Here is a 27,451-nt window from a genome sequence, read left to right as displayed (position 1 = left end):
TAGGGTGACCTAAATGAATGTTTATTCCCATTAATGACAATCCTATCAATTGAGTAGAAAGTCTGCTTTTGAATATGTATGCATTAGAGGCATGGAGTTTAATAAAATAATGTTAATTATTCATAGCACAATAAAGTAGATGAACAGGACTCATATTACTATTTTAGAAATACGGAAAATCCTCAGAGAACTAAAAGTGACTTCTTATTTATTATTAGCACTCAGACCCACATTAGGAATGCTTGAGTTTTGCCCTTTTTTCCTGTGACCATTAACTTCATTGTTTGAGCTCCTGACATAGGAATAAATTTCTGCCCATATTGAAATTCTGGTGAGTTTATTTTGGAATAGAAACATATCAAGTCATTACAACATTGCTAAAAATCAAAGACCCCCCCCCCCCCAATTTGATGTTTTGCCTTAAATTAGAGTTTCAATGCCAAGGATGGGTTGTGTTGTAAGTGTAAGACAAAGTTATAGATAGTTCTAAAAATTACTTTTATTATTAAGGATGTTGGGAAATGTTACCTGTCTATAATGAACAGAAGCATTTTAAAGTGGAATTCTCATTTTAGGAGAACATATTAGGGAAGCCTTTAAAGTTCTTTTCATGCATTAAACCACATGAATATATATAAATAAAGATCTAATAGCTCAACCTGTGAGTAAATCAAAGAGTGATATGCTTCAGTTTGAAGTCCTAGATAGGACTGGCTGAAATGCTAAAAGGTTATCTATCCTGTAATAGGCATGATCCCTCCAGCCCAAAGCTCCAAGTTGGAGGAATTAGAAAAGTCCATCTTGATCACAAACCCAGACATCCCTGAAAGCTGAGAATATGATGGGATTTTAAACACTTCCCAAGAATGATGATTCCAGCAATGTCTTAATGAGCTGTTTACATCTGAGAAAGCATGGTGAATACTTAGTTAAGTAACACCTATTACAGGAACACTTTGGATTTTGCTACCCTTAAAAATAATAGTTATTTCATATGAATTTTTTTTTTAGGGCACGACTACTGAAACGGAAATAAGAAAGAGACGGTCCAGTTCTTATCATGTTTCCATGGATCTGTTGGAAGATCCTACAGCAAAGCAAAGAGCAATGAGTATGGCTAGTATTTTGACCAACACCATGGAAGGTATGTCAAAAGTCTTACAGCACAATTACTTGGCAGTGCTCTGGTAATGATGAAAAAAACTCTCATAAATTCCCAGAAAATTCTTCCTGACTTGACACCAAATCATCATTATGTCTTTTACTAAATAAAAGTAAATCCATGTCCAACACATGGATTCTGTTGTCTCATACGGAGTTTTACATTTAGCCTCCAGGAATCTACTGCAAATTCGAGGTATACTTGGGATACCACTTTGGTAGATTAAGTTCTAAGTTGTTGAAGCTTGTTATGTGCATGACATAAAAAGGAATGTAATGATAAATGTTTATTTTTATGGTGATGCTAACCCATTTAAATTGTATTAACTGCTTGAGACTCAAGCTCTAAACTCTTTTGATTTAACCAGTTGTATAAATGAAAAAATGAAAATTAGAGTTTGATATTAACCTCTTTGAAGCAAAGTTTTCAAAATTTTGTAAAACTACTTTTGCCTCTCTCTGATCAGATATTACAATATCTTAGCTTTCTCTTTAGTTGCAGATTATACGTGAGTAGTGAATATATTGTTTAGAGGCCTGGATCTTATAATTCCAAAATAAAGACTTTGAGGACAGCTTGATTTGCGATCAATCATTGGCTCTGTGTGTTAGCTTGGGACTCTACACTTGTTTCTTCATCAGTAAAGTGTGGATAATGACGTTTAGATTAAGGTTGTTGTAAAGATTAAATAAGGCCTCATATATAAAGCACCTATGTATGTAGAAGCACCTGGCATGTAGAAGACAGTCAATAAATATTATTATTGGTTGTTTTATTGTTGTTTTGTTAATTCACATGTTTGTGCCTTTCCATACTGTAAGTGAATTCAGACATCAACTATCAACTTCAGCTGCTTGGAAAATACTTTCATGTAAAATATATTATGTCCTCCTCCCATGCTGTCCTTTCCCCTTTTCTCCTTTTCTCTTTTATAACCCCTCCCTTTTCTTCCCCTCCGAAGTGTGTGTGTGTGTGTGTGTGTGTGTGTGTGTGTGTGTAGATGTGTCACAGGAAAAAGAAAGATGGAGAATGAAGGAGAGAGCGCGAACATGTGCTCATGCCTTTCTTCCTGTTAGTTATAGTTTCTCTTGATACTGGATAGATTCTTGCAATAATTATTTTCCAGTCTGAATGCAAAGATCCCGTGATACTAATATCAGTACCAAAAGCCTAAAAGTCACAGCCAGGAAAATCTCACAATGTAGATGGTCTTACATATCACAGCCATGTCAGTTACTGCAGGACCCAATTTTCATAATGTCCTAATGCAATATCAGAAATCTTTTCACTGATTTCTATGGAATATTAAACTCAGTACGTTCTTCCCCAACCTCGCCTGCGTTAGCTTGCACTCCCTCTTCCCCCCCAGCTGCCAGTAGCTTGCTCCTCCCTGTCCCTCCAGGTAAATCTTTTGAAGATTCTCTGGTCTTCTGCTCCTTGCCATAGCAAAACCACTGAGAGGAAGCTGCCAGTGGTTCTGCTACCGATGTCAGCAGCATGTCTGCTCCCTAAAGCAAGAAGTAGAGAAGGAGACAGGGTAAGTCTAAATTAACAGTCCTACTTTGAACTTCTGATAGCATTAAGTTTGGGCTAACTTAAGAAATTACTTAAAAAACATCAACCCACCACCACAAGATTGGACTTGTCCACTAATTAAGATATGGAGTTAAAAATGAGTGCACCCACATCGCCCTCCATGTAAATGTGTCTCATGGACTTGCTTAGAATGAAAAGGATGTCCTAGAGATAAGTGTAACTTAGGAAGCAGGAGACTGAGTGTTTGGTTTTAATATCTGCAGAGCTTTTAACTTTATATTTATGTAAGGAAAAATGGCTGAGTTTTCATTCTGTTTTTCATTGGTTGTATAGAATGCAAAGCCTACTTTTCTTTATTCGATTATATCTAAACATTTTGAATCTGGCATTAATCAAGGCTTGTTTTTAGCAGTACATAGCGTATACATGCAACTAGAGCTGTCTTTAATGTAGTCCTTTTTTTTCCCTAATAACAGTGGAAAGGTGTATTAGGTTGACATAATCTGTTTATTTGGAGATCCTTCCTTCTAAGTCTAATCATGGTTTAGTTCACCTTTCCTTTTTGGAACCAGGCTTGTTGATCCAGGCTGGCAACTTTTGTTTTCCTTCTTTTGAACTACAGCTAAGTCTTCATTGTCCAAGCAATGAATGAATGGCCTCCTACTTAATGACACTGTAGGAGATAAGGAAAAATGAATTGTTTGCTTTTCAAGTTTTTTAAATGCAAAAACCATATGGAAATGTTTCCAGGTCAAATCCTTGGGAAGGTGGTGGGAGGGTGAGGTACAAGCACTGAGGAATTGGGGGGAGCCAGCAAAAGATCTAAACTGGGCTGTAAATGATTTTCAGTGTGGATAACCCACCCAGGAATAATGGAGACGTGGCTGTAGTTCTCCCTGAGTGCTTTGTTTTGTTTCAAAGTGTGATATCCTTTTTTTATTTATTCTTATTTTTTAGCATGAATAATTGAATGATTTTATTTTAGAATTTAACAACTCTGCTCCACTTTTTCCTGGTGTCAAGACGAGCAACACTGGCTGCATTTTGCCTTTTGAACTTTTCTCTGATTTACTTTTTTCCACACAGTTTCTATTTGCTTCTCTTTATCTGCTAAATTACAAGTAACATTTTAAAAAATACTTATTCTGACTGTACATAGGCAAAGAGCTTTTTCAATTCTCTTTTGTTATTTACTGTAAGTAGTAAAGCCTTTTTACCTTCAGTATAAATATGAGTTTATTCGGGAGTCTTAAAAGCTTCTACAAAACAGTGCATAATAACTATATTTATATTTTTCTTCTGATTTACAATTCAGCTATTGTTTACTGTTTAAAAAGTTACATTTAAGAGAAAAGGAAATAAACTGGGTACTTGAAGAATTTCAGTATATAAAGAGACAATTGAAGAATCTACCTCTCATGGAATTCTGTTAAAAATAATAAGGAAATTAATTTACTTTAGGGAAGTAGTAAACTTTATAGTATTTGTAGTGAATGTTTATCAGCAAAGCAAAAATCACTACCTATGGTCATGTTTGTCCATTACATAAACTCTCTTGAAAAGTTTAATTCTTAGTAAACTGTACCAGGTTTGGAGGGATATTCCAGTTGCCACAGTAGTAATACTAAAGTGACCAACCAGAGTCATGCTATGGATGAACAAAGAATCTTTTCCTCTATTTTAGTGCTAATCAGTGATGGTCTCACATTTGGCAGAGCAGGTAACAGAGTGTGCAGCAATGATATTGGCAGAAAACAACAACTTCTGAATTCTTTTCTCACTCAAGAGTTGATTAAGAGAGAAATATACCAAAGGAAAAGAGCAGATAATTTCCCACTTCCTAATTATCCCAAATTCTTTGCCAATATTTACTGTTTCAGTATTTTGAGTATCACCTTATAGATCTGTGCATTTCTGTCTTTTCTCTCCTATTATTTAGTTGAAATTCTTTTTGAAATCATTGTATTTTTTTTTAAATAAATGTATTTTTATATGAAATCTTATATCATAGGTTTGGTGTGATAGTTATACATTTTAATATATTAAAATAAATGCATACCATTAAAATTTATGAATTCTACGTATGTTCTACCTAAGCTCCTCTTGTATTTTACCAGTAGTACATAAGTCCCATTTTGTGAAACAGTGCAGTTCTCAGTTTCCTAGGTTTGATATTTCCTCTTCTTTTGTGCCATCTAGTTAAATTAAGAAATACCGCTGAGTTTAATATACAGGCCTATATCTAATTAGGCTTAACTAGAAACTTTTTAACTAAGACTGGTGACACTGACAAAACTATCTCATTAAAATACACAAAGAACATATCTAATCCAAGAAACTGAGATTCAGCATGACTGATAAAGGTTTTAAAGACATCTCCTGAGAGGTGTACTTTGATAATATATGTCTTGCTCTATCTGGAACATAGATGAGCTTTAAGTATACTTAACACAAGTCCTACGCATTAATTTCTGATAGCCTTAAAGATAATTATCAGACTGTTTAATATTGTAGATAGAATCTTGGAAACCATGTTTAACCAAGATAAATTTGGAAATTTACTAGCCTTTCTGTGCCCACACTTTTTATGACAGCTAATCCATTGTAAGTGCTTTCCTGCTCAACCATCAGATTAACCTATAATGCCTTTTAACAACTTTAGATTTTTTAAAAATCACTTTCAGTTTAAACCAAAGGCTGCTTAATAGGAAGGAAGCAGTTTTCATAAGTATTCTAACCTTTTTCTTCCAGAACTTGAAGAATCCAGACAGAAATGCCCACCCTGCTGGTATAAATTTGCTAACATGTGTTTGATTTGGGACTGCTGTAAGCCATGGTTAAAGGTGAAACATGTCGTCAACTTGGTTGTGATGGACCCTTTTGTTGACCTGGCCATCACCATCTGCATTGTCTTAAATACCCTCTTCATGGCCATGGAGCACTATCCCATGACGGAGCAGTTTAGCAGTGTGCTGTCAGTCGGGAACCTGGTAAGGCTCACTGAGAGTTACTCTACCCATTGAAAGAGTTCATGATTGCCTTAATGAATTTCACATATCACTCTCAAATTAAATATGAATTAATTGGCCGTATATACCTGGACAGCAAAAGTTCAGCATCACTTTTTTATAACAAAAATATATTGCTACAGTTTAGCAGTGGAAAAGATTCAAAGATTTTATGTATAGTTTGATTTAGAATTAAATATAAATTGCCCATTCATTACAAAGATTATTATGAATTATGGAGGATATTGATTTATGGTAAAATCCTGATGTGTTTCTCAGGTATTTAGAATAGATTCTTTCAGACATGTCTACATTTGCCAAACAAATTATAAAATATGCCAAGTCAGATAATTTTGAAATATCATCTGTTCATAACTGAAGATGGATTTTTAAGAGAGGAAACATCATAGAGGTTATTATTTCTGTTTGAATTTGTCCTATAAATTTAAGAATTTATAAATGATTAATTTTTGCATACATTTTTACTTAAAATTTTGTATTAACATTCATGGATACATGGTAGAATGATAGAAATGAAAGTAAAGTGGTCTTTTACAGAGAAACAAAATGAATAAATTCAGGCAACAAAAATATATTAATATCAATATGAGGCTTATTAAGTTCTCATGAACCTCCCAACTTGATAAATGAACACATAAACAGGTTCTATATGATAGTAAATGATATATTCTGAAGTATAATACACAATATTTTTAGGCTCTGAAGTAACCACTATTTTTTTATTATAATCCAGATAGGTCTTAACTGATAAAGTTAACATATATATGCTGACCACTTATTTTGTACCAGGCATTGTATTAAATGGTTTATGTAAAATCCCTCTCTCTAGGTTCCCACAAAGTCAGTCCTTAGGTAGATACTATGAATGTCTGCATTTTACAGTGGGAGAAACTATACCAATGAGAAATTCACAAAGCAATGGAAGCTCTGAATACTATATCAGAGACTGTAAAAGATATTTCGGAGACTATTTTAAGCTGTGGCCAAAAATCACAAAATTTTAGGAAAGAACAATAACAATACCTAGTCCAAATTTTTTCACATATATAGCAATCAATTCAACATTATCTATAAAAAGTGAGCAAGGGATCAAAGAAGCTTTATGGAGGTGGATATTAGGAAACAACTCAAATGGGCTTAAGCAAAAATAAAGATAATTCATTACTTCAAGTAACTAAAGTCCATTTGGGCATAGATCCACGTTTTAATCTGGCTAGATTCAGGTTCTCAGTCAATGTCATTGGGAGTTAGCTTCTTGCCAACTTTTTCCAAGTATGTTTTTTCATCTCTGGCTGGGTATTCTATTGATGTCAATGGTCTACCAACTTTTATCCTGACACAGCTCTTTAAGCAGAAGGATTGTGCCTCCTAACTAGTGGTTCTAACAAAAGCCCAAGAATTGAATATCATTGGCCTGGTTGGAGTTACATGACCATTTCTAAATCAGTCAGTTAATATGATTTTAGGGTTAGAATGCCCTATTTGGCCAAACCAGAACCATGTCTTATCACTGGAGACAGAGTAAATGAATACAATTATAAAGAAGAAAATTAGGTCTACCATTATCAGAAGAAGAGAGAGTGGATGCTGGAAAGACATAAACAACAAATGGACAGTTCAAAATAGGACTTGTCTTATGTGTTAAGGAAGATAATGAAATAGTAGAAAATATATAGACAGGATTCACATTCTTCTCAAGTACATATGGAATATTCCCCAGCATAAGCGATAGGTAGGTCATAAAACAAGCCTCATTAAACTTAAAAAGATTGAAATCAAAGTACTTTTTCTCACAAAAATAGAATGAAATTAGAAATCAATAAACAGGAATTTGGAAAATTTATAAATATATGGAAATTAAAAGCATACTTGTAAATAACTGATAGGTTAAAAAAGAAATCACAAGAAAAATTAGAAAATACTTTGAGATGAATGAAAACGAAAACACACCAAACTGAAATAGTGCCTAGAGGGAAATTTATGCTGTAAATGCCTATAGTAAAAAAATAATACCTCAAATCCATAATCTATATTTTCATCTTAAGAAACTAGAAAAAAGAAGAGCAAACTAAATCTTAAGCTAGCAGAAGAAAGGAAATAATAAAGAATAGAGTGGAAATGAATGAAATAGAGAATAGGAAAACATCAGAAAAAAATCAACAAACCCAAAAGTTGATTTTTTGAAAAGAGCAATAGAAATGACAAATTTTTAGCTATACTTACCAAGAAAAAAGAGAGAAGATTCAAATTACTAAAAGCAGGAATGAAGAGGGGACATCACTATTGATCTTACAGAAATAGAAAGGAGTATACAGAGTACTTTAAATAATTGTATGCCAACAAATTAGATAACCTAGAGGAAATGGACAAATTCCTAGAAAGTAACAAACCACTGAAACTGACTCAAGAAGAAATAGAAAATACAAAAAAACTTATAACAAGTAAAAATTGAATTAGTAATCAAAAGATGTTCCCACAAAGGAAAGCCTAGGCCCAGATAATCTGTTTGGTGAATTCTACCAAATATTTAAAGAATTAACACCAATCCTTCACAAATTATTCCAAAAAAAAAAAAAAAAAAAAGAATAGAAGGAAATACTTCCCAAGAGTTTGGAATTTAAAGCTGACCAAGATGGAGAAACTGAACAAAGACTTTGGGCTTTCCTTTAAAACCCCAAAGGGGTTACACTTAAGGAGTAAAGGCTATGTCAGTGAACCAGAAGATTCAACTAGGACAAAGAGCAAACCAAAATAGCTGTGCCCTACTTAAGTATTAAACCAAACTACCGTAAGTTCAAAGTGGCCAACCTATAATTTAACTTCCTGCTAGGACAAAAATCAGTACTTTTTAGAGGAAAATAATTGAATCAAAACTCTCTACAACACATTATTCACATCACATAAAAAATTACATGATATGTGAAGAAATAGGAAACTCTAACTTTAGTTGAGAGAAAAAAATACTCAATAGAAATAGATCCAGAGATGGCTGAATTACTAAAATTAGCATTAAAGGACTTTAGAGGACCTATTATAAATACATTTAACAAATTGAAGGAAAAAAATGGTCATCAAGAATAAACAGATGGAGAATATGAGCAGAAAAAATGGAAACTATATAAAAGAATTATCTAGACATTTTAGAACTGAAAAGTACAAATTCTAAAATGAAAAATTCACTGGATGAGTTTAAAAGAAAATTGCAGATGTCAGAAGAAAGTGTCAAACTTGAAGCAAACCAATAGAAATTATCCAATTTGAACAGCAGAGAAAAACTTACAGGAAAAATGAACTAAGTCACACTAATCTGCAGAATAACATCAAGTGGTCTAATATTTACATAAGGGAGACTCAGAAGGACAAAAGAGAGAATGGAACAAAACAAATATTTGGAGAAATAATGGCCAAAATGTTCTCAAATTTGATGAAAGATATTAACTTAGACACCTTAATATTAAATTGTAAAATTTCAGTGAACATCAACAAGGATAAATATAAAATTAACTACATTGGACACATCTTAGCCAAGCTGTGAAAACAAAAGAAACTTTTAGAAGCAACCAGAAGAAAAATACATATTATATACAAGGGATTAACATCTCATCAGAAACAGTTCAGGCCATAAGAAAGTGGCCTCATGAAAAAAAGAAAAAAAGAAGTTAAAACATTATTCTATGGTGAAACTATCTATCAAAAACTGGTGTGAAATAAAGAATTTTAATATAAACAAAACCTTAAAAAAGTTGTTACACCGGAATTATGCTGCAAGAAATACTAAAGGAAGTTCTTCAGGCTGAACGGGAAGAACGTGTTAGATGGAAATTTGAGAATGATGGTCACTAGAAATGAATAAATGTGGGTAAATAGAAAATACTGGTTTTTTACCCTTATCTTAATTTCTTGAAAAGACAGCTGATTATTTAAAGCAAGCGTTTATAGCATATGTAAGTATAAAATATATGAAAATATTAGCACATGTGATTGGGGCGGCCAAGATTTCTTGGAAAAGAGACAAAAAGTGCTATTCATTATTTAAATATTTATAGAATATTCAAACAATAGAATTCTACTCAACAATAAAAGGAGGAAAAACTGGTAATACATGCATGGGTGAATTTCAACTTGAAGTATTCAAGAGATATTTGGAAAAGTTAGCAAGACTCTCATGTTTCTGAGCTGACCACCGAGGTAGAGAGTCATTCCATTTACTGAGTTAGCAAATATCAGAAGAGAAGCAAGGTTGTGCAGAGAAAGTGATGAAATGAATTTTGGACCTGTTGAATTTGAGGTACCTGTGAGACAGTTATCCAGTGGAGGTGCTGAATAAGGAAATAAGGATGTAGTTCTGGAATTCAGGAGATATGCTTGAATGGGAAAATAGATCTCAAAATGTAAATTTATTGTAAAAGGAAAATTAGATTAAGAAGGTTGAGGACAGAAAGACCTCTGAAGAAATCCAGTGTTGAATGATTTGTTGGAGGAAGAAAAGCAACTGAGAAGTTTCCAGGGAGATGTGGATCACTGAAGCCAGGACAGAAACTATTTTAAGGAACAAGGAACAGACAACGTTGTGAAAAACTCCTAAAGAGGCAAGCAAGATAACTACTAAAAGTTCAATTGAATTGATCAATGGCAGTTTCGGTTATGTTGGTGAAATTGGTTGAAGCAGTTTGTGCTGACTGGCAGGTCAGGGGGTTAGTTAAAGAAATGGAACTAGTGAGTACAGACAAGTACACAAACTCTTAAAGAAGTTGGGCTATGAAGAGAGGACAGATGGTGGTAGCTAATGGGGGAAGTAGAATGCAAGGAGAGTTTCTTTTATGATGCTGGTGGCAGTTTTAAGGTGGAGAGGGACTGAGTATCTGTTGATACTTGTAAAATCCCAATAGGAAGCAGTCAGTAGCAGGAAGAGGTTGAAACTACAGGTTAATTGAGAAAGTGAATTCTTCAAGAAGTCCAAAGAAGATACATAATTGCAGCTGCAGAAATTAGAGCAAGGCAGGGACATGTCTTTAATTTTTAACAGGAAAAAAAAAAAGCAAAGTATGGTGTGAATGTAAGTAGTTTGGTAGATATAAGGAAACTGAATGAGTTCAGGTTGACTGACTTCCATTACCTCTGAGATGCAGAAGTACTGAGAGTGGAGAATAAAGAAAAATGGTTGAAGACACGTGGAAAATTTAAAATAGTTGTAGAGAAAGAAAATGGAGAATAGAGAATGCTGCTTCTCTTTGGCCAGGAAAATAAATTTTTTTTTAAAAGCATCCTTAACATCTATAGGGCTAGTGGTGACCTTGTTTATTACAGCCAATATAAAGCCTTTTTAGCACCAGCCTTGCCTGCAGCGCCAAGGGAGGAAACCAAACTATTAGGTAATTATTTGGTGAGTTTTTGGAGGGCTAGGGAGATCAGAGGCAGAGCCAGGTAGTTGACCACAAAGAGTTAGCTGAACCTTTCACTTAAGAATATAGAAATAAGAATATTAATTTTATTGTCTTAATTCTTGTATTCTTTATCACTTGATGAACCTTAGATATAGTAAACAATTAAATATTGATTTGAATACAAACCATTTGAGGATACTAATTTCCTGGACCCAAGCCAATTTTTAAAACTCAGAATTGAATTGTGATTTGTTGGGACTAAATTAAATTGCTCAATAGTTATTTATGTTTTCAAGAGTCTTCACTTGTGTAATAAACATTTCTCACTTAGGTCTTCACTGGGATCTTCACAGCAGAAATGTTTCTAAAGATAATTGCCATGGATCCATATTATTACTTTCAAGAAGGCTGGAATATTTTTGATGGTTTAATTGTGAGCCTTAGTTTAATGGAACTTGGTTTGGCAAACGTGGAAGGATTGTCAGTTCTCCGATCATTTCGACTGGTAAATTAACTGAGAGTAACCATAATGTTTTTATAAATAATTTAATTAGTAGTCACTCTTTTCTAGGAAAAAATTACAAGATTTCCCATAGCTTTAATATTATTTGAATATACTTCTAACAAAGCAGATGGTAATTTCTTCTTCCTCATAGTTTTAATGCATAGATTAAGTTTATTCAAATGAACAGCCAATAGTTCTGTCCTTAGTAATTGAATGGCAAGGCTAATGTGGAGAGAGAAAATGGAGGTCATAGATAAACGCATATCAAATTAAACAACACAATATGTACCTCTCAGCTATATGGGGTTTACTTACCCATGGTAAGGCTTGGTTGGGGCTTTGGATGGGCTCATCTTTCTACCAGAGGCTAAGGGATTATGGAGTTGCCCACTTTGCCCCTGTAGAAGCCAAGACCCGGGACTGGGTAGAGTGTACAGGGAAAGAAGACAGAGCTCCTCTACATCTGCTCCTTCAGCCAGGTCAGGAAGTCACCAAATCCACTCTCTGAGAAGAGTTGCCTGTGTTATACTTTAATTTTAAAGAAAGGGTCTTTCATTTGATCTTTATATTTCAAAGTTTATGGATCTTTTACAGATGAGACAAAATATCACTTGACACATTTCCATTTGAAGTTTGGTATGTTTTATTGTGCTGTGTATTTGAGTTGGCTCTAACTTTTTGTGATTTATTTTGAAACAACAGAGGTTGTATATAGTTAGTAAAGGCAGGTTCTTATAGGCAACTTATCTTAACAGTGATTAGTTTCAAGACTTTGTTGTGAAGTCTGTTTAGAAACTCCCTTACCACTTTCAAATTTGTGTTAAGATCCTTAGAGCTGTGATTTCCTTTCCTAGTCTTCATGGATAGCTGTAGATCTAATTTGAAGCTAGTAGGATGCAAAAAAAAACAAAACAAAAATTAGCAATGATTATATAACAAGTACATGTGGGCAACTACTTTTAAGAAGCTTAGTAAATCTTTGTGATAATGTGATGCACTTTGGGGAGATAGAAGGCATAATATCATCAGTGTCTTGCTTAGTATATCAGGCCCTTTTGCATTAATTATTTTCTGGAAATAAATTAAAATTTTTGGTTCTTATATCTGCTCCTTTGGGTCACTTAGTTGCCATTAAATAATGCACTAATCTTGACCTGACATTTACTGAAGCATTGGAAATAAAATGCTGCTGCTATTTAATGGTAAATGGTACTCTAGAGGCTTCTAATACAATCAGTGTGTCAGGCACAGTAGTGGAGAGCCATTTCTACACTATAATGAGTTGATTAATTAAATCACTGAAGACATAAAGGTTGACAAAATACAGCTCTTTACTCAAGTCCAAGTATTTCTTCCTTGAATATAATAAATCTCCTTTAAAATACAGCCTAATATTACAGCAAACTAAAGATATAGCAGTCCAGAGATTTAAAGAAATTAGTTGGTTTTTCTCTTGTACCTTATATAAGTGTTAATGTTGTTTGCACTTGTGCATTTCAGCATTATATTTCAAGTACACTGAAAAACATATCCACTTTGGGCTTTTAAATAATGAGAGCCTCTACTTCTCTGAAAGAGTCTTTTCTAATTAATCACCACTAATCTTAGATATCTCAGTTCCTTACAGAAAAACAAAAAGAATAGCATAAATGCTTATGTAAGATTCAGGAATATTTAGTGAATCTTATTCTTTGAATGTGGATGAAAAACTGTATAATTATTTTATTTACAATATAAACTATTTCAAAATGAAAAATATCCCATGGTAACAAACTAATACATTTGCTAGATAAGACTTTGGCACATGAATAATCCATCACCTAAAATTGAGACACTGTAGATTTTTCCTATAAACAAATATGCAGATTCTTCAGAATGCAGAGCAGTAATGGCCTTCTTTTGTTTCCAGCTCAGAGTTTTCAAATTGGCAAAATCTTGGCCGACTCTGAACATGCTGATAAAGATCATTGGCAATTCTGTGGGAGCTCTGGGTAACCTCACCTTGGTGTTGGCCATCATCGTCTTCATTTTTGCCGTGGTCGGCATGCAGCTCTTTGGTAAGAGCTACAAAGAATGTGTCTGCAAGATTTCCAATGATTGTGAACTCCCGCGCTGGCACATGCATGACTTCTTCCACTCCTTCCTGATTGTGTTCCGAGTGCTGTGTGGAGAGTGGATAGAGACCATGTGGGACTGCATGGAGGTCGCCGGTCAAACCATGTGCCTTACTGTCTTCATGATGGTCATGGTCATTGGAAACCTGGTGGTATGTGGTAAAACATTTTTCTCATTTTCAGTAAAAGACAATGTAACCATGAAAAAGTATGTTCAACTGAGGAATGTTTTGAATGTTTTTTTTAAAAATAAATTCTCAATTTTCATGATGGCAGGAGTCAGGTATAGCTCAGACTATTGAAATCCACATGAACTCTTTTTAAATATTTCCTTATTCATTATTTTTATTTTTATTTTTTCCAGTTTTATTGAACTATAATTGACATGCAACATAAACTCTTAAAATGTCTTTTGAACCAAAGCTGTTCTTCATCTCTGTACCTCTTATTGTTCAGGGAGAGGGCCATTTTTGGCTTTTATGTTTCAGTTCTCGTACTAAAGCATGGAAGTGCCATGAAGAACAGTCATTCATTTTATTTATAAGTACTAATAATAGTATCACTTGAAAATGTTTCAAATTTGGGTTCTCTACAAGTTGGAGTTAAAAAAAAAAAATAGTGTTAATCTCAGTCCGTTAAAAGCACATAAGGTAATTGTTGCCTAGAAACTACAGTATGAACAAGTAACACTGACTCAAGAATCACTTGTTTATCATATCTGTGTAAAATGAACCATGTCCAACACATCTCTGCTGAGTCCTGGAGGCATGGGAAAGATGATAGGGAGATATATATGGCATTGTGATATGACATTTACCTAAACAGGAGTAAAAATATGAGCTAGTAAGTGAAAAAACGTGAAAGTGAAGTGTTATATGTCAAGTTCACAAGATGGAAACTTTGCTTTACAGTGGCAAGGATGATCAAGCAAGGCTTTGTCAAGGAGTTCAGACCTGAAATATCTTTACTGAGATGTAAGATTTAGCTCGGTAAGAAGAAAGGTAGACTGTCCCAAGCCAGGGAGCAGTGGACCCAGTGGTTGGGGAAGAAAGGACAGTAGATTCTCTAAGAGGGATCAGGCTCTTATACTTTAAATATAAAGTTATTATACTAAGGTGCTTGATTAGGCCCCAGTCCAGTGGAATAGTTGTAACCAATATTTTAAAGTATGCAATTTATAGACTTCATTTCCTTTCACATCAAAGTAACTTCCAATTCCCCAGAGGAAAAGAAAAGGGAGGGGGGGAAAAAAAGCAAAAGACTATCATTTATTTCTATTTATCCCAAGATTTCAACCTCCTCAGTATTAGCTTAGATAATTCTGACCTCTTCTTAAAATAACAACAAACATGAACAGTGTACAATCCAGAAATATGAACAGTGGCCTAAAACAATAAACACTTATTAATTATTTCATAGTTTCTGTGGGTCTGAAATTTGGGGGCACCTTATCTGGGTGCTTCTGGCTCTGGGTCTGTCATAAGGTTGCTGTCAAGATGTTGGCAGGGAACTCAGTTATCTTGACTAAGACTGGAGGATCAACTTCTAAGAAGGCTCACTCTCATGGCTATTGGCAGGAGGTCCCAATTCCTCTTTGTTGACTGTTGGTAGAAGGCTTCAGTTTTTCTCCACATGTATCTCACCATAGGATTGTTGATTATTTCATGACATGGCAACTGGCTTCTCCCAGAGCAGGTGACACAAAACAAAGGGCAAGGAGAAAGCCCTCTTTATGTTCTAATCTTGAAGTCACATACTGTCACTTCTGCCATATTGTATTCATTAGAAGCTAATCACTAAAAAGAACTCACACTTAAGAAAAAGGGATTAGGCTTTCACTTTTGAAGGGAAGAGTATCAAATAATTTATATACATAAATATATATATATATATATATATTTTTTTTTTTTTTTTTTTTTTTGGGCCATGCTGCGTGGCACGCAGGATCTTAGTTCCCCAACCAGGGATCAAACCCGTGCCCCCTGCAACGGAAGTGTGGAGTCCTAACCACTGGACTGCCAGGGAATTCCCCTGTAGATTTACTTTAAAGCCACCACAATTCCGAATACAACTTGCTTGCTTTCAGAAAAGTGCAATATTTCATAGAACAGAAAGAAATGGTCATAGGGTTAATAGAAAAGAAACAAAGAAAAGGTCATAGGTTTGATTTTAGATTTGACTTGATTTCATTTATATATTTGGCATACACTGGAAGAAAAGAATAAAAGGCAGAGAACAGAACCCTTTATGACAACAATGAGTGAGCAGATCAGACACAAGCAACAGGGAATTCATAGTGGGAGTAGTAGAAAGTAAGTTTGGGGCCAAACTGTGTAGAGTTTAATTTATGAAAAGGCTGACTTTGCATAACAAAATTGGAGTTTTTCTGTAGGCAATTCAGAGCTACAGATGGCTTTTTATCAGGAAAGTGACAATGAGCAAGGGGGTTTTGGTAGAATTCATGTAGCCAGAAAACACAGAGTGAATTTAAAGAGAAGGAAACTCAACATATCACATGTCATCTATTAGTTTACTGAAATAAGACACATCTCTCTAACTGTACGGAGGATTCAAGTTGAAAAGAGAATTTCAGGAAGTATCCATACCTATGGATGACATTTAATATTAATTTGGATGGCTGTATATGCATAAAAAGATATAGCCTATAAAATAATAATTTCCATCTATTGGCATAAATTTAAATTCTGTACATTAAAAAAATTTTTTTTTATTTTTGGGTGCATTGGGTCTTTGTTGCTGTGCGCGGGCTTTCTCTAGTTGCGGCGAGCCGGGGCTACTCTTCCTTGCGGTGCGCGGGCTTCTCATTGCGGTGGCTTCTCTTGTTGCGGAGCATAGGCTCTAGGCACGCGGGCTTCAGTAATTGTGGCACGTGGGCTCAGTAGTTGTGGCTTGCAAGCTCTAGAGCGCAGGCTTAGTAGTTGTGGCGCACGGGCTTAGTTGCTCTGCGGCATGTGGGATCTTACCAGACCAGGGCTCAAACCCGTGTTCCCTGCATTGGCAGGTGGATTCTCAACCACTGTGCCACCAGGGAAGCCCTAAATTCTGTACATTTTTTAAAAAATTAAAGAATCTCCCTTTTTTTTTGTTTTACTATAAGTTAAAAAATATTCCTCCTTTTGTGATATCTTGGATATTTTTTCTGGAGTAACTAAGGTAGTAATAGTATCTGTCATGTTTACCACTATTAAGAAAATGTGTTCATATCACATTTGCTTAAATAAGACTGACTGAAACTGATGCAGTGCCTCCTACAATCCTTTCTTCTCATCCTCACCAGAACGGGTCATGTCCCCCAAAGACAAGCTGACATAACCTTCTGTTAACACATGTAAACTTCTGTATGGTGCTCCACCACGAGAAGTGTGAGTAACCACTGCCTAGTCCACAGACAAGACAGAGGTTTGGCCACAGACTGCTTTTCCCCAGGCTATTATTCTTGGTTTGCTAACACTATGGCCAGAAATCCTTTTATAGGTTCAAGGCAAGTGCTGCAGAAGGAAAATACGATTTTTTGAAGATTACCACTTCTAGAAGTAGCCACCGCAGTCTCGTCTATGTCTAAGAGAAGGTGGAGCATTAGCACACAGGAGGGATGTGAAAGTTTTGGGTTCTTCTCACCAATTAAGAATCAGGATGGGGGCTTCCCTGGTGGCGCAGTGGTTGAGAATCTGCCTGCCGATGCGGGGGACACGGGTTCGAGCCCTGGTCTGGGAAGATCCCACATGCCGCGGAGCAACTGGGCCCGTGAGCCACAACTACTGAGCCTGCGCGTCTGGAGCCTGTGCTCCGCAACGGGAGAGGCCGCGACAGTGAGAGGCCCACGCACCGCGATGAAGAGTGGCCCCCGCTTGCCGCAACTAGAGAAAGCCCTCGCACAGAAACGAAGACCCAACACAGACATAAATAAATAAATAAATTTTAAAAAAAGAAGAATCAGGATGGAGGGACTTCCCTGGCGGTCCAGTGGTTAGGACTCCACATTTCCACTGCAGGGAGCACGATCCCTGGTCGGGAACTAAGATCCTGCGTGCCCGCGTTGCAGCCAAAAAAAATAATAATAATAATAATCAGGATGGAGACAGTATTGATACGTGCAATACATTCCAATCCTGAACCCCAAATGGAAATTATTATTCCAAGAGACTGGGGGACGTGTGAGTCATTTTCACTCAATGAGCTATCAGGTCTGCCCATGACCACGTGTGAGACAGGTTTCCAGGTTTCAGTCCTGGAGTAAGCTAGTTGAACTGTATTCCCTTAAATTGCCTTTGATCACAACCAACACCTTGGCCAGTTGTTATGCAGATCAATCCCCTGTGGTAACAAAGGAGCCCTAGAAAAAGAGTTCAGCTTGGCTCACACAAACATTTCCAAGAAAAAAAGATAAATTGAAAGATAGTGTAACAGAGGGTAGGTCGTATCATAGTATTAATAACAGTGATGGTAACAGCTAAACTTTCTCAAGGGTTTACCATGTGCCAGTAGCTTTGTGAGAGCCGCATGGATTTTCTAATTGAATCCTTACAACAATCTTGTAAGCTTAGCACTGGGAAAATTGACAGAAACTGGATTCTTACCCAACATTATAATTCTAATGAGAAAGGGGAGCAGGCCATATAGATATAACAGTAAATGACACAAATAGATACCTGTTCCAATGCTTTGAAGAGGAACTATAAGTTGGATCTCACTCTGGGAAGGTTGATTGATATTTGCCAAGAAAAAGTTCCTAATAGAAAAGTTCATTAATAAACCTTAGGAAATCAAATCTAGAAAAAAATTATGGTACCAAAATTCAGTTTTATAATGGATAAAACCCAAATGTAACATTTAATTTTTTTCTCTTGCATCTGTTTTTTCATCCAAAAAGTAAATTCAAGGCAAATCACAATAAAATATAACTTTATTGGTAAATTTCTGATGTGAAGGAGCAGGTCTTAGTATGAATACTAGCAGACATGGTATAGCAATTGAAAGATGTCAATATAGACTCACAGAATTATGTGCAGTCCTTGTTGGGTCTTATAGGTTTTTACCTTTCTTACCACAATTGGTTAGACTAACTCGTACTGGTTAGACAAAGGAACTCTGAGCCTCATTAGCTTATTGGAAAGATAGGAATATAGCAAGAATGCAGCATCCTTTTCATTGGAGTTTTACTTAAAATTTTTCCTAGGATTCCTCTTCTGTACTATTTACTTTTAGTCTTTGGATCCCTTCAGGGCCATATCCTTCTTTTTTGTTCTGTATGCTTGAATAGTCAGGGACTCATGAACATTATCAATCAAATTCTGAAAAAAGTTATATTACTTGGTCTTGTGCCCATGGGAGTACTCTGTCCCTTAGTAAATTACCTCTTTTTGAGTGTGCATGGTGGGGGTATGGTCACTAATCTTTTCACTCACTCATATCAGTGGGTCCTATTTTTGGAGACCCAAGTTATAGACTAATTAGTGGTCTCTAACCATTTCTTTATAGTATTTCCAACCACTGTATAAGTCTAGTGGCCATTATTTTCTGAACCAAAAACTGGGAACTTTGATCTAGCAGTAGGTATATATATTTTTTTAAATCGACAAGTTATCTAAAGTGCAAAAGTTGGTACAAACACATAAAAATAAAATCGTATTTAAATATATTGGAATCATCTTTGGCTTCAGGAATAAAACTATAATAAATTATCAGTGTCCTGGAAAACCCAAGTTACATGGGGAAAATACTTAACATCCCAATAAAAGGTTTTTTTTCTTTTTCACTGTACAGTTATCTAGATAGCTAAAATTTTAAATTTGGAATTGAACTTAATATAGAAGTTTTATGCAACAGTGGTTTCAGTAATTTTGCAATGACTAAAAAGGAATTAGTGTTAATAGTATTATTTTATATTGGCCAGGTATTTATTTCATTCACCTTTTTTTTTTCCCCAGGATAGTTTACCATAAACTAGAAAGAATACCTGTCAGCAAAAAGTGAGGTGTAAGAACAGTTTTGGAAAATTTGTAGTTCGGAGCAATAGAAACAACGGAATGTTTTGATCACCAATTTTCCTATTGTGTTTTAGGTTCTGAACCTCTTCCTGGCCTTACTCTTGAGTTCATTCAGTTCTGACAATCTTGCCGCCACTGATGATGATAATGAAATGAATAATCTCCAGATTGCTGTGGGAAGGATGCAGAAAGGAATTGATTATGTTAAAAGAAAAATACGTGAATTTATTCAGAAAGCCTTTGTTAGAAAGCAGAAAGCTTTAGATGAAATTAAACCTCTTGAAGATCTAAATAACAAAAAAGACAGCTGTATTTCCAACCATACCACCATAGAAATAGGCAAAGACCTCAATTATCTCAAAGATGGAAATGGAACTACCAGTGGCATAGGCAGCAGTGTAGAAAAATACGTTGTGGATGAAAGTGATTACATGTCCTTTATAAACAACCCCAGCCTCACTGTGACTGTACCAATTGCTGTCGGAGAATCTGACTTTGAAAATTTAAATACTGAAGAATTCAGCAGCGAGTCAGATATGGAGGAAAGCAAAGAGGTAGGAATTTCTACGTCAGAAGTTATTTTGGTGTTATGTATGCTTTAAACTATCAGACTTTTAAAAATTATATTTTCTTTCTGTAAGAAAATAGGAAATATCTGTTGACACAATTTCTATGGCAAAATTGGTGATAGATAAATTGACAGTACCTTAATATATAACTAGACAAATGATATGTTGACTCATTTTTTCAAATATTCACCATTTTGAATTATTGATAATATGAATATTCAGATTAATATGAATTTTTGAGGATTTTAAATAATTTTTGATTTGTGAACAGTGCCTCAATTTATACACTTTCTTCCTTATAATTCTCCCACAATGGTGGTTTTTTTGTATGTACTAGAACAATACTTGGTGAGAGGGCAGTTCCAATTCTCATTTTGCTACATTCTTGGCTCTTATGGAATAATTTACAAACTGTGACCTTATTTAGTTTTCACAGGCATATTTATTAATGGAAGTATGATTGGGATATTGGCTTGATATTTACATATAGTTTCATGTTTCCTGAAGTAAATAATTTTTTTAAAGGAAGTGAAGGTAGTGATGAAGAATCAGGTTGAAAATGTTTTTAACCTTACTGAACCCAGTACATGCTCTCTAAACAAACAAAAAGCCTTGATACATTATAGAATGTAAAATTCTAAATTTACCAACTACAGTTAAGAGTCTTGGTAGTTTAAAGAATTCTTTGATTTACTAGAAGAGTATAAATACCAGGATATGTTCTTGGTTTGTTTATAGGTTAATAAGCACAGAGTTGGGAATAAAGAGAAGAAGGAATTAAAACCTTAATGTTTAACTACACAAAAATGAAGACAGAATTCCCAACGATTAAAGCTTGCATAAACAAATAAAAATAACAACGAAAGACAAAGATTCATTCTTTTTTGTCATTTGAAGTGATTGGCAGGGAACAAAAAGACCTCTATTATTATTCTCATTCTAAGAAAGATGATTTGGGGGAGTTTGAGATGCTGAAGGGTACAATTTAAGTAGTGCAACAAAGTCACAAAAATTAGGGATCAGTTAATAAAATTATGAGCAAAAATATATTTCTAAGAAAGGAACCTTAGATATTTTAATCAGTATTACTATATTTATTCTATAAGATGACTGAAGAAGACGCTATTTCCGTTTTTCTTGTTTGTAAGATAGGTAGTATTGCTAATTCAGTGATTACATAGAAGTAGATGTTAAACGTGAAATTCAGAGAAAGTTTAAATATAGGTACTAAAATTAGCATATAGGTAACAAGGCCATAGCTACTAGTTTCACAAAATAACAGATGAGATTAAAGGGGAAAATTTTAAACCTTATAGCCTGGGACAAATAATTGCTGTAATTAGTTGAACTCAATTGTTCACTAATAAGATCATTATTTTAAAACTAATATCTTAAGATCTAGTTAATAAGATGTTGGATAAGCGTATTTGATTGCGCTATGCTGAAAGGGTGGGGACTAACTTCTGGCATTGTATATTACTAGAAACTAAAGTCAGCATTTGGAAGATAGAATTCGGTCATTAAATTTTAATATATATTCCCCTCTCATTATTTTGACATTATACCTAATAGCAAATATCTCCCTTACAGTACAGAAGTCAATTTTTATTTTTATCTAGTAAAAAATATATTAACTAAGAATGAATTATGGAGAATAAAATGTTGAAGCCATCAGTCAATTTAAACTTCTGGCTGAGTATCTTTTGAGGTATGGTTAACTCATCATCCAGTCTTCTTAATTTTCAGAAATTTTAAAGCCTCAGACTTCTCCAAAGGAGCATGTATTTTGCCTCATCTCAAATCATTGTGTTTGACATTAGAGAATTATCTAGTTAAGGTGGGGCTTATAGAAGGAAAAATCCAAACTCTCTTCCCAGTTTCTCTTGTTACCATTAAGCTTTTTCATCTGTTTTCTGTTTGAGTTAGGTACTCCAAAGTAATATATGTGAAGTCAATACTTTGGAATTGGAGGCAGAGAACTGATCTGCCAGTTGAAAGTAGACAGAATTATTGTATTGCTTTAGCTGTAGAGTCCTTTCAATACTTTCCCATCATAGTGATTGTTACTTGTGTGCTAAAATTTATTATTTGGTGAAATTTTTAATTATGGCTTTATATCAAACTTCCTAAATATAAGCTCATAAACAAATAAAGGACTAGAGCAATAGTCTAGGAAGGGACTATGTGCACGTTTTAACTTTTTGGTATTTTACCTTGTAACTCTACACTAGAAAACAAAAGAGAACTGACATAATTATTCAAGAATTGCAAATATTCCCACCTCAGATATCTTTTTAGTGTTCTGCCTTCAAGTTTTGTCTGGTCATTTCCTTAACTGGTAGGTTTGGATTGTGCTGTTAAATATCACATGTGGAGTATTAATAAATGGAATAAGGCTAATTGACATTCTTTTCTAAATGATTTGAAAAATTAAAGGAAAAAAATGGAGCACCTTTTAATTTTTGGAATGCCTAATGAATTCCTTTTTATAGGGCAGACTAACCAAGTGGACCCAGAGGTTGTTTAGGTGTTTGAACTAAATCCACTTCTATTTCATCTTTGCCAAATTTGTGTGATCCTTTGACAGCTTTCTGTAGATTCTCTAGAGTATATTATTTTAAATTCATATCTTAATTATATGTTTTAACTCGTTATTTTGACTATATATAATGTAATTCCTTTCATACTTTGTGATTTTGAATGATTGATTTTTCTTATAGAGTTTTAATAATGTTGAAGCCGCAATGATTATTTTTCAAAGTGAAATTTACTAGTGCAATATGGTGACCTTCACTGCTTACCGTTCTTACTTCTCACAGGGGTAAAATCAAGCTGGAGCCATCAAGAATGCAGCTCTGGTGTTTTTTTAACCAGCCAGAGGCTCGTGCCACCACTTTTACCCAGGTTACCTAAGCAAGTTGTACATATATAAATATAATTAGTTTCTAAATGAATTTTGACTGGCCTGCATGTTACTCAGCTACATTCCTTGCCCGTCCATTGGCAGTAAAATAAAAACATGCACAGCCGCTTTTATGCTGAGTCATAAAGCATGGTCAGGCAAGTCTGGCAACCCTAACTTTTTTTAAAAAATGAGTTAGCTGCTAATTTTCTTACATAGATTTTTATAGAAATTACATTCAGTGAAAAGTAAAAGTGCATGCCTTTATGGATTATTTAATTACCATTTAACATTACAGAGTTTTGAACGTGCTAAGGGTCTAAAAGGAGAAATATAAGATACTCTTTGAAAAACTCTTGCAGAAAGCTTTCTCTCCCCTGCCCTTTTCTTAAATAAATAAAGCCCCAATGAGTGTACTTTGTTGGTATTTTTTTGTTCAGTGTCATATTAAATTTTTCTGAAGGGTAATCTGCAAATTAAAGCAATCCCTTATTCATGTGCAAACTTCCTAAAGGATGCTTTAATGTGATTAGAATGTAAATGAATTGGAATGTTATGTTTTGGCTGCTACCAGCATGGGTACAATTTTTATCTGCTTCATTTCAGAGAAAATGTCTATTTAGCACTTTACCAAAAGTACTTTGTATTTAGAATACAATTCCCTTGGAGAATCTGTTGATATTTACCCCTAAAACTCTTGAGAATGAAAGAAAAGGAAATACATTTTCTACACCAAAAGAAAGGAAGGAAGGAAAGAAGGAAAGCAGTGTTATAGGTGGTATATTCATTCTGAAAAGAGATCTGGAATCCACTTTCTTCATCGTGTTGCTCCTCTGTACTTGGTGTTTTTGTCTCTCCTTTATTTCATCCAGACCTGCTGGGAAACTTTCTCTTGAAGAATATTATTTAAATATATCATGCACTGCAAATTCATATAGGAAGAGAATCAGTGTGAGCTTTTGCTCCTTTCGTGTTTATTAAATGAAGGGACCTCCTAGTCATGCAACTAAGGCAGTGAATGTAACACCTTTCTATGGGCTCCATTTGGAGGACCTTTCATTTCCTGATGTTGAAATCACAGTTTTGTGCTAAAATATGTTAACCAAATTGCTCGACCCAATTTAATTATTTTCAAGAAATGTTAATTAAATGCTTTGTCACTTAGATGCAGTTTCCTCTCCTTCTACCATTAAAATTTTAAAACAACCCTAACATAAGCATATTTGCCTCTTTGGAAGGAGCGATAATCATGCCATTTTGGGAACATTCTTTTGTATCTTGGAACAAAATATTCAGTCACTGGCACTCTACATTCATGAAAGATAATGCCTTATATATTGGAGGAATGAAACCAATGTCATTGGTCATATAAAGTGAGACCCAAGGTAAAAAATGCTCACAACTAAACACAGATACATACTAAAAACATATACACAGGGACTAGAGAGAATTATTTTTTCCTATTATATATTACTTCTTCAGAAAAGTGTGAGATTTGACTCCTTAGGATAATGGCTTGTTTTTCCCAGTTTCTTAGAAAGAGGTAAGTTAGTTTTCTTATTCTCTGAGTATCATTTTCCAAGTTCCTGTGTAGAGAGGTATATGAGGGAAAGTGACAATCAGGAATATCATCTACCAGTATTTAAGAGATTTAGCTGGAGTAAGTGTGGTGGAACACTAAGTAGAACTGATGCAAATGACTTCATTTATTCTCACCCTCACATTATTACACTTTCCAATTTCCTTGAATATGTCTCTGGCCAGAAAACATTGTCTGCTCCCTAAAAGAGTAGTATACTGAATTCTAACACAAGGGGTAGGAAGGGAGAGAAGGATGTGTAGAGATGGTTTGGGTAAGCAGTGATAGAGTGGTTTCAATAGAAACCCGTCTATAATTTTATACTGGAGAATGTGTAGTCTTCAAGGGAAAGTTTTCCAGTGGGATAGTGATTAAAGGATAAAAAAAGCTCTAAATATCCTTAATGTAAGAACAAAATTGGCCAAACATGTGTCTTTGGGGCACTGGTAATATGCTGAGGGGTAGGTCAGCACGACATAAGGGTTACATTTGCCATCCCAAGAAATATTTAAGACCCTGCTATTTATGGATTATAGAATTTTATAATGTATCTATTATAAAGACAAAAATGATTATCTGATAATGTAGTACGATGATAATGATAGTTTTGATTTTGCCTTCTTCCTTATTAAGAAGAGCAGTTCCTTTCTAGTATTAATGTATCACTTTGGCCTTAGGCCTATCCCAATGTAAGCATAACCATCTCTTTCATTGTTTCAATGTTAAGATTTTTCATGTAAAATGACCTAGAGTTCTTTAAGTACAGATTAGGATCCATATGGAACAAAATATTGCCGTTTGTGGTGACCAAAATAGTTAGATATGGAATATTTGATTTAATCTATATTTGAATTATCTCTTTTTAAAAAAAATTCCAATTTCTTTTATTGACTAAGTTTAGAATATACATTTTCCCCAAAATATATACAATATTTACTAATTACATTTTCTCAAAAATATATCTTAACTTCATAATGAGAAAAAAAAAGTGTGCCTTTGAAAAACTTAACAAGAAGTGATGTTTTCCCTCCCTTTTTCTGTTGTGATTAATTATTTTCAAAAATACTTTTACTTTCTGAAAGAAGGACTATGAGTTTGGCATGTAAATGTTTAACAATAGTTTGGAAAGTAAAAGTTAGAAGTATAATGTTTAAAAATGCGAAGTGAAATACTGTGTGTCTTGAAATTTATTTATTACATCATTAAGCAAAATATGATTCTGCCCTGTTTAACTCCTATGATTATAATTCCCCAACACTTAGAGGAATCCAGCAGATTTTCAATAGTAAGAGCCCTGTAACATGAAGTTTTCACTAAAAAAAAAGTTCAGCTAATATTTTCATCTGAAAATAAATGATTATCAATGCCAGGCATAGCAAATAACAGTTTGTTATTCCTGTTTGATCTCTTGACTATCCTGACATTGAGGGAACATCCATATTTTCTTAAAGGCTGAGTAAGGAAGGGCTGTTCTAACAACATCATTCAGTCCACTTGTCTTCCAGCAAATAAGCACAAATAATAAAAAAGGAACCTAAACATCTAAATTTTACCAAAGGGAAGAATGGAACTTGAAAATAAAAAAACCGGTTCTATTTCTAAGTAGTTAATATATTGGTCTCTTACTCATGTGGCATTTTACAGTGAATGGTGCCTAGATTGGAGAATTTACAAATAATCTTTATTTGAAAATTCTTCTTTTAAGTATATGAGTACTAATAATTCCATAAAATGATGTGTATTTGATAATTCTAATTGGTGAATTTGCACTGTAGTTAGAATTAATCATAATTATGACCTTATCTGAAGCTGAAGAGTTTTGTATTCTTAATTTGATTCCTTTGGTTTTTATTGGCTCTTTATACATTTTAACTGTTTTCGTCAACATATTTTATGATATTATGATATTTGCCTCTTATGTGATTTTAAGAAAGTCATTGAATTGATGTTATCAAGAAAGATTTTATAAATCAGAATTTCTTGCCTATATCTCAGGCTTATTGTTTAAAGTAAACTTTTGTTTATAAAATATCCCAACATATATTTAGCTTCACTCTACATTAATACATATAAAGATATGAATATAAGAAAGTAATACTAAGTTCATGGTCATGAAACATGGGAATCAACAGTATCCCAACACTATCTTGAACCTACGATGTTTAATTACATATCACATCTACTAAATGTTTTAAATTGATAAAGATTGGCTTAACTTACGGATCATTAAAGAAATTCTCTAGAGAATCCTAGCAAAGTGGGGTACAGAAGACCTAGAGTCCAGCTACTGACTCAGTATGACTTTTGACAAGATGATTAAAGCCACATTTCCTTCTCTAACTAGACACTGGATTGGCTGGTGTTGAGGATTAATGTGTACCCTAGATTTTTTATTTGTAAACCAAATAAAGTTATTCAAGTAATAAATGTGACAGGTAGATCCTGTGCTGTTCCACATCAGGGAGAAGATGGAGAAGGATGAGATATTGCCTTTCCTTAGAGAGGTTCCATTCTTTGCTGGGATTGTAGGTCCATGTGCATAGAGTAGAAACAGGAAAAACATTGTCAAAATGAGTCAGTCTTAGTTTTCCTGACTCCAGAGTTAAAGTACAGTTTATTTCATAGTTTCACCATAGGTCTGGTTAATTGGAAGCCTGATGTTG

General features: G+C 34.4%; 1 protein-coding gene across 8 annotated transcripts in view; it reads left to right on the top strand.

Annotated features, from left to right (window-relative positions):
- Positions 1-27,451, top strand: part of LOC309630238 (sodium channel protein type 2 subunit alpha) — a 153,429-nt gene that overhangs the window by 92,791 nt on the left and 33,187 nt on the right. For all 8 annotated transcript variants that reach the window (XM_082395191.1, XM_082395187.1, XM_082395189.1 and 5 more), the window contains 5 exons: positions 1,012-1,144; positions 5,450-5,688; positions 11,443-11,616; positions 13,526-13,882; positions 19,813-20,292. In XM_082395191.1, the coding sequence (XP_082251317.1) occupies positions 1,012-1,144; positions 5,450-5,688; positions 11,443-11,616; positions 13,526-13,882; positions 19,813-20,292 (1,383 nt within the window). The remainder of the gene's footprint in view (positions 1-1,011; positions 1,145-5,449; positions 5,689-11,442; positions 11,617-13,525; positions 13,883-19,812; positions 20,293-27,451) is intronic.

Source organism: Balaenoptera borealis (assembly GCF_965194805.1).
Source record: "Balaenoptera borealis genome assembly, chromosome: 6".
NCBI lineage: Eukaryota > Metazoa > Chordata > Mammalia > Artiodactyla > Balaenopteridae > Balaenoptera > Balaenoptera borealis.
Note: the sequence above shows the minus strand (reverse complement) of the source record. Positions and strands in the feature narration are given on the sequence as shown.